This window comes from Aplysia californica, unplaced genomic scaffold, assembly GCF_000002075.1.
Source record: "Aplysia californica isolate F4 #8 unplaced genomic scaffold, AplCal3.0 scaffold00872, whole genome shotgun sequence".
NCBI classification, from domain to species: domain Eukaryota; kingdom Metazoa; phylum Mollusca; class Gastropoda; order Aplysiida; family Aplysiidae; genus Aplysia; species Aplysia californica.
Genome location: NW_004798142.1, coordinates 188,540 through 197,344, shown reverse-complemented (window position 1 = coordinate 197,344; position 8,805 = coordinate 188,540). Strand labels below are relative to the sequence as shown.

Sequence of the window (8,805 nt, the reverse complement as noted above, 5' to 3'; positions counted from 1 at the left end):
CCCCTCCTCCCCCAAAAGTTAAAGTCGACTTCAAGTAGTACGATTCAAGATAGTGATTTTTAGTAAAAATGACAAGGAAATTATATATGTAGCATTTATAAACAAAGCAAGAAAATACTCACCCCCAAACTCTCGTTGAATTTCTGTCCATAACAGATTTAACTCGGCAAGCTGATTGGCCACATCCTGAAATAAAACAAGAACAAACAAAAAAATGAATCCAATTAATTAATGCATATTCTACATCACAAAAGAGCATAAAGTTATGTTCCACCATGTATCTAACCCACTCAAAGAGGGGAGGAAAAAAAAAAAAAAAAACACACCAAAAAAAATGCAACTGAAAGGAAAAGTAATATGCTTTGTGACATACCAAACTGAAATTACTTGACTTCTTATTGGTTCAATTTGCTTTAGCATTAATTTCTAATTAACATATTGACTGCTCAGTATAAAACTGTCACACCTCATTTTTTCAAATGAATAAGGCGGAGTCTTATACAAAGCAGTGGATATGTATACAACTTCATTGTTCTTCTTCTTCTTTTCTCCAGTGATTGGGGCAACCGTGGCATCACTGCATCTAAAAACCAGCTCTCGCCATTTCTCTTTGCCCTCTGCTTTCCTCAGAGTGTCACCCATCGTCTCTTCCCAGTCCACTCTGTGATGTTGTCCTCCCATCTCCTTCCCTGTCTTCCTCTCTTTCTCTTTCCTAGTACGGTTCCTTGTAGGACTGTTTCGGCAAGTCCTGTGGATCTTGTGACATGCCCATACCCTTTTAATTTTCATCTCTTCACTGCGGTCAGTAGATCTTCATGCTGCCGCACTGCGTATGTGATTCTGTTCCGTACGTCAGCATTTATACTGGAGTCTTATACAAAGCAGTGGGTATGTATACTAGTTTACTCACTTATCTTATAAAAACAAAACAAGAATTCACAATACAAACACTTACCTGAACAGCTCTGTTTTCCTCATTCACAGCCCACTTCAGGAAATCTTGGGACACTGCAATGATACACAAAATATCATTGGTTTGCGGGGGGTTTTTCCCAAATTGTTCTCCTAAACAGTAAAGTCTTGTTCATTTATTTTACAGTAATAAAAAACAAACAAAAATTCTTGGTTAGAATGAAAACCTGAGCCTTGAAATTCAAAGATTTTTTTTTTTCAAAGCCCTGACTTTCTTTTTGTTTGTTTTAGTTGAGGTTTTACAGTGCTTGCAACTGCATAAGGTCATATGAGCACCGTGACTTTCTTTAAACTTCATTTTAAAAGTTCATACAATGGAAACACATTAAGCCCTCTTTTTGCATGACTCCTTCACTGCTGAATCAAAATGCTCATGATTGATCACTCCATTAAACGTAATCTTTTTCAAAAAAGTAAAATAAAAAATGACAATAAACTATATCATATACAGCATTTGCATATAGCATAAATTCCCTCACAACAGCAAGCTGTATGTGCTTTACACAATTTCTATATGATAGCATAGAAGTGCTGAAAAAATACAAAACAGAATAAAGGTAGTTGGCAGGTGAACTAATTTGGGTAGCTCCTTCTTTCCTATCATCCTTATCCTTCTTCCTCATTTTATTTTTGCATATGTCACTCTTTAGTCCCACCTCTAATCTTCAGCACTCATCTGACCTAATTGTACAACAAGTGCCGTTAAACTCTTACTCAGATTAAACTAAATTAAACTATATAATATAAACCAAAACAGAACTAGCAGTCACCTGTATTCTGGGCATTCATGAAGGCTTTGGCAGTGTTCCTCATGTCCTTGACCTCGGACAGCAGCACGTGAAGGTCAGCATGCCCACCTCCCAAAGACAGCAGCTTAACACTGCTCCTGTACACACCAAGGGGAAATAAGAATTTATTCCACTGACCACCATATCGCGACCACCATATAGGGACCTCAGTGCTTTCTTGTCGTATCACCATTTCTGTAACAGTGAAAATGTGACTTCTTCTTACTTTGTTATGAACTGTTTTCACTGTAATCAAAATTGGAGATAGGACAAGAGAGCACTGAGATCGCGATATATATGCACTGCTTGGACTTATTCAGGACGTGCTGTTTTTAAAAAAACAAAGCATAACTTCGTCATTCACACAGATTTTTCATTTGTTTTCTATTTTAATAAATACCTGTGTATACACTTCAGTCATACACCTAAACTCATGCATCTATAATCTAGAGCACAGCTGTCAAATTCAACGTCCCTGGGCCACATCCAGCCCGGCGAACAATTATACACGGCCCGTGCAAGAATTCTAGGTAGTCCGTCCTGAGAATCTCAATATTTTAGTTTAGTTTAGTTTTAGTAAGAGTTTTACGCCGCTCACAACTGCATAAGGTCATATGAGCGCGAAATAAAGTTGGTTCTGTTCGCAACAGCACATTGCACAGCCCGGTTTGGGTCAATCATCATCATCCGGTGCCTTGCCGACTGGCGTGGGCGATCATGGACCTCCACTTCCATCTGTCTTTCGAAGCAGCAATGGTGTCTGTTGTTCTTGCTGCTCCCAGCCATGTTGTCATCTTGTCCAGTATCTTTTCCCTCTCTCTGCCTCTACCTCAATACGTTCACTAAAAGGCTAAAATCTCGATATTCGCTATCACAGAACCTTATTCCAAAGATTAACAAACTTGTCTCCGTACAAGCAGAAAATGAGAGTTAAACCAAGGAAGCAGGCTTCTCACTCAAAGCCAAGCTACCAGCCCTTGAAACTTGGAAACTTCCAACCAAAAAAGCATCTCACATATTTAGCAGTGAGGTTAAGGGAAAACAAACAAAATTCAAACTCGTAGAATCTAAACTTTCAATCATAAAATGGACACTGATATCATTACCAGAGTAAATATGTCTACCACTATTTACTACTATTTAAAAGAAAAATTGAGAAGAAAAAAAAACCATAAAGAGGTGTAAAACATAACAAAAGTGCAATGGTGTACAAGCATAATATTATTCATTCAAACAACACGTTGTTTTGTGGCCATCCACTGACCATTTATACTTCTATGTGTATCTCTTTTCTATATATATATCTATATGTGAGTGTGTGCGAGTGAGAGAGAGAGAGAGAGAGAGAGAGAGAGAGAGAGAGAGAGAGAGAGAGACAGAGAGACAGAGAGAGACAGAGAGATACAGAAAGAGATAAAGAGAGTGTGTTAAGGAGTGCATGTCCTGCATGTATGTATTTACCATGCCGCAGCAAATTTCTCCTTGTGGAGGTCAAAAAATTGTATAATATATCTATAACAACACTTAACTCAACATTATTATTTAACCCTTTGAGCCCTGACCTCCTGAGGCTACCGTGCCCCTCTGTCTGAGTTCCTGAATAGTTAATAAATTAATAAACATTCATGATCATCAGATTAGAATCACAATAAATATCTCACTCAGGGCAGTCTTTGTCGTTACCAGCATTAATTCAGAAAGATCTTCAAAATAATCAATAACGTCCTGTGCAGAAAACACAGTTTCCCGTATATGTTTTTGTCCCAGACAATCCGGGCTGGGGATATATAGGGCCTCGATCACCGCTGTACCGGTGGCAAGGTATACAGGCTGTTTTGTGCGCAACCTGCGTACCAGCGGCAAGGGCTCAAAGGGTTTTATTATGTAAAGGCAGGATTCACAATTTGGGTGCCCAGCATTTTCCAAAATTGACCAAATATGAAGTGTTATAAAATATGACATATGACATCACACTGCTTGAAAGCTTAACATTTCAGGAAGCTAGAAATGCATGAAAATACTTCGAAGAAGTACTTTCTCATGTATGTAATTTTGTTTTATTTAATACCTTCTCACAGCTCTGGCCGCCTTATCCATGATGATAGCAACAGCCTCTCCCTCACTCTTTCCTTTCCTTGACTCTCTCAGGTCTCAATCAGATGTTGCAGAGTTCGCTAGCATCCAGAGGCACTGGGGTGACAAAACAGAGATGGTTTCAGGACGAGTACAATTAGTGAAGAAAACGGCCGCCACAGTTTGGTGACTTTCCTTGAAAACTGTAAATTTACATTTTTTAAAATGCTTTTAATCAACCATTTTCAGGTCTAAAATCCACACAGCAATATATTTTTTTAATGGACATAAAAGGCGTTGAGCCAAAAAATAAAAGTTTGATAAAAATTGCCAAACCAGAAAAAAATATGTACTTTGCAATTTCATTATTATCACAAGGCCTGATTTTCACCATGATGCCACACATGGTTTTCAAGAAATTCTTAACCCTAACTTAAAATATTAAACTACCAAATTCTAATCATGGGAAAATGAGGGGGGTGGGGGGTGGATGCACCCTCAAAAAACCCCAGATGTTTAAAACCGAGATGGGGCATCCTTTTCTCTCCCCCCCCAGTCTCGCCTCGCATGTTTCTTAAATTCTTAAACTGCCCGTAACCCCATACCACGACATTTATTATTTTTTTTTAATAAAAAAAAAACCCCAATGTTTTAAAACTGACATGGGACATGCTCCCCCCCCAAAAAAAACACAACAAAAAACAACAACCCAAGATCTTTAAAAATGCTCAAAATATTAATTATTACATTACATTAGATAGGTCTAGTACAGCTCACAGGATTTAAAAAATCATATATATCTATTTTTGTAAAAGACAACGATAAAAAGTGCTACAATGTGACCGGAGTGAAAGTAAAATTAGTACTGAAGGAGGAATTCCGTAACGAGCAGCCACTATGAAAATGAAATAGAGTATAGAATACAGGGTAAGGGTAAGAGTTAGGGAGTTTGGGTTAGGGTCTGGATTAGGTCTTTTCTTTATAACTCAAACTGTGTGTTTGTACGGGTGATCGCTCGTTTTACAGAAGTACTTCCAATACTGATCCGACACCGCTTTCAAACTTTAAAAATGTATCAAAACTGCTTTAAATTTCAACCATCGAGGCCTAGAGGCTAGTTGCAGAGTCCAGACCTCTTATTTAGTTATTATCTCTATCATGTTATCCTATCTAAACCTCTGAAGCCTACATGGTAGTCTAGAGCACCTTTATGTCTTTATCTATGAAATTTGAGGTACGTCACTTTTAATGTCAAGGCTGGCGTTATTCTCACCCCGAATAACATTCCATTTTATTCTCATTCGGTCTGAGAATACAACTACACGCATGGACTACCGTATCACATGGTACGGTTGTTGTTCTTTCATTTTCAACCAAAATTACCACACAATGAGCGATTTAGCGGACGATTTTGCTGAAACCAGTGAGGAAAAAATTTCAGATGAAGATGTCTTTTTATATGTGATTTCTGTTGTATATCTCTTGAACCGGAGTCAGCTGTGCACAAGGCTTTGAGGCTCTGTCAATGGGTGAGAATAATTATTGTCATTGTGGAGTATTCTCACCCTGGGTGAGTATACTCACACTGTAATGTCAAAGTACTGTTTCTAAGACTAATAAAGGCTTTTAAATCTATTCTGACTTCTCAAGAAAGCAGTGACGCTAAAGACAAAAAGATCACAAGTCTGACAGGAGGGGGGGAGCAATGCAGATATAAAGCTATAGTGAAAAAATTCAAAGTTTCCGTTCTTGAGATTTTTTTAGATCTATTTGAGAGAGTTCTGAACTGTTCTGCGTCATCTTTCATTTTGCCATTCTGCAAGAACTGGGAAAAGCACTTTTTTTGCATCGCATTCAATTTCTAGAGCTAGAGATTTTCAGATGTCTGAATATTATATATTCAGATACTTCAATTGTGGTTGGGGCAACGTTCCCGGACTATACCTGAAAAAGCCTTCAAAATTTCAAAAGGTAAAAAGTAAAGTTGTTCCCGCATCCGATGTGGACATTGGGGATTGCCTTGTTAGTGAGACAACTTCCTGGGCCTTCGGCATTTGTGGTAGGGTGGCCAGTTCCTTTCCATGCCGCCTTTACTTCCCCAACTCGAAGTCAGGTACCCATCACTGCTGCGTGGTCAGGAGGGGGCAAACCAAAATGCGTGTCTGAATCATGGCTTGAACCCGGACTTTCCGCTTCCGAGACGAGCTAACTAACCACTTCGCCGCCACCGCACCCTTTTCAAAAGGTACTGCGAGAAAACAAGACTGCTCAACTTTGGCATTAACCTATTTTAAATTTAGTTACCCCTAAAGTAAAAACTAAATCACAACAAAAATCCCTCCGGAGAAACATTTAAGTTTAATTTCCCCGAGTGTTCGGAGAAATAGAGCCTGCCTAAAAAATTGCTAGATTATAAATCTCAGATCAACAATCTAATAGATCTAGATTCTAGATCTAGGCCCTGTACCTGTTTGAATAAGAATGCATCAAAGCATTCATTTCATTCTATTTTATGTTTGAGAAGGTACATCTTTCAATTTCAAAGTTCGATTCAAAAGGACAAGAACAATTTAATAACAAAATTTACAAAGTACAAAGGATCTGACACAATCTTACATTTACAAAAAAATTAAAAAGAAAGTGGCTATTCTCACCCGCCCGGAAGTTCTCGCAAGATCAACTCCTCCCCTCTTCTCTCTCTCTCTGTCTCTTTCTGAATACTGTCTGTCGGTGTGGAAAAATCAAATTGACCAAAACAAAGTTAAAAAATGATGTTAAAACACAAAAGTAAATTAATTTGGTTGTCTACAAACATGCTACGGCTATTTAACTTTTCGAATCGAGCCGAACTACGCGGGTCGCCATTTTGTTTTGCCCGAAAATTCTAACGCTACTCCTCTCTCTCTTTCTCTCTCTCTCTCCACTGCCCACAGACAAAATTGTACGCTTTTAGTAGGCTACAGTTGTAATGGAACGTTTGTTCACGGCACAGAATTCTACAGTTTTTCTGTTATCACAGTGTAGAATTCTGTGGTTTAGGGTGAACGCAATATTTGGTGAACGCTCACCGGGTGAGAATAGCCACAAGACTCGCCTGCACTATTGTCAATAGAGGTGGCCAATTAAAAAATAGCGGCCTAGATTTCTATTCTTGCTCTATATGTGAATGTGAAGATCCAGAATCTACATTAAACTATATTAAACTAAAACGTAGAATTTAAGTTTCGTCTGTCGGGAAAATAGAGATGATGATTGGAGAACAAAGAGTCAGAGAAACCGTTCACTTAGCTCAGTCAGTGTCACACACACAGACACAGGATCTCTTCTTGGTTCGAGCAAGCCGATCTTTTTTATTCTTCTTCACTTGACCACTCAGACTCATCTTACCTTAATTTCAATTCCGCCAAAGCATGCTCTTTTCCTTAAAAACAGTTCCTGTCGATTTAATTACATAGAACGCATACTTGCATTCAATAAAACATAGAAATATATAGGGACATCAACTAAAAAATAGCAATGAGTGAGCCTCTGCACAGATTTATTAGCAACAAGACTCGGTGACTCCTCCTAATCTTTCCAATGCAACAACAATAATACCGGAAGTATTCGCTCGAATCGAAGGCCCATTACTGTCCAGAGACTGCCCAGGCATCGAAACTCGCCAGTGGAAATAAGACTTATCGAGCCGTTTATAAACCTACATGCAAAACCTACATTTTGGCTTTTTAAATAAATTTCTCTTTCTCTCAATTTTCAACACAAACTTTCCTGTAAGTTCTTTTGTATTCATCTGTGCAATAAGTAGCCATCCTGTTTGATCAGAATAAAATACGCCAATTTGGTATTCACTCAGCTGCGAGAAATAACTTTTCAAGGGAAGGGAGATAATAAGTAGATAATCAGGTGCATGTAAATGTAATGTATTTAATATTATTGTCGGCCTTGCTTGATGTTGAATTTGAATTTGATTTGGGTTGTTGTTGTTTTGTTTTTAAAATAAAAACGCCTTAGAATACTGTACTTCTTTTTTAAAAGAGTTTTACGGCTCTTGCAACACAATAAGGTCATGTAAATGCCGTGTACTTCTTTGTCACATTTTCTATATTTCCCCAGATTAAATCTAGGCTAAACGAAACTAGATCTAATTAAAAACTGAAAATTAAACTACAGTGACTTCAGACTCTTCAGTAAAACTGTGCACCCTTTTAATGATTCTGAACCTCCGTTAATTTTTTCAAATTCGAAAGTTAAGCGGTTCCGAAGTTTTAGGCTGCCAAAGTGACGAACTTTCACAAATATAAAATGTATAGATAAACTATCGCGCGAGGATCAATGATAAAATAAGGGCTAAATTATAATAGGCCTACGTCTCTATGTAATCGGATTGTCTTCACTCATACAAATTATACTAAATAACAAGTTGGCAGGCTCTCCTCATTATTTAGCCTTCAATAGATTTTTATATACGGTAAACATAATTCTTACTATAGGCCTACTTAATATTAGTTTAGAGTGACATTATTATAAACGGTTCGTTGGTTGGGCTTCTTTTTTCAAATTTTTTTTTTTAATTAATGAGAATCATTTGGACTATACACCGACAATTTGGAGTAAAGGAAAGGCAAGACAAGCGGAACAAAAAGAGAAGGGACAAAAAAGACGGGGACGAAAGAATACCTGAGGATCATAAACAAATTAGATAATTATAAACCGAGCCGTACTAGGCTAAACATGTCTCCACCTCGAATGAATTCTTTTCTATTTATTTGACAAACCACTTTTTTGCCATTCTCAAAATAAGTCGAAATTATAGGTCTTCGAATCCACTTCTAAGTATGAAAGAATAAGAAGACTGGGAAGGGGATACATACATGCTTGAAAATCTCCGACAGTTGAAAATTCACAGAAAGAAATGAGAGACGAGAGAAAGATCGAGGGTTTCTGTTATCACAGTGTAGAATTCTGTGGTTTA

At 37.8% G+C, this 8,805-nt stretch overlaps 1 protein-coding gene across 2 annotated transcripts in view; it reads right to left on the bottom strand.

The window, feature by feature from the left end:
- Positions 1-7,496, bottom strand: part of LOC101854053 (arp2/3 complex-activating protein rickA) — a 15,976-nt gene extending 8,480 nt beyond the window's left edge. Inside the window, exons 1-5 of one of the 2 annotated variants that reach the window (XM_013089096.2) lie at positions 7,221-7,496; positions 3,829-3,950; positions 1,743-1,858; positions 956-1,008; positions 123-186 (exon numbers count right to left, since the gene is read on the bottom strand). In XM_013089096.2, coding sequence (XP_012944550.1) covers positions 123-186; positions 956-1,008; positions 1,743-1,858; positions 3,829-3,857 — 262 coding nt within the window. In that variant the 5' untranslated portion in view covers positions 3,858-3,950; positions 7,221-7,496. The remainder of the gene's footprint in view (positions 1-122; positions 187-955; positions 1,009-1,742; positions 1,859-3,828; positions 3,951-7,220) is intronic. The other variant, XM_005110296.3, reaches the window with a different exon arrangement.
- Between the last annotated feature and the right edge of the window lie 1,309 nt (positions 7,497-8,805).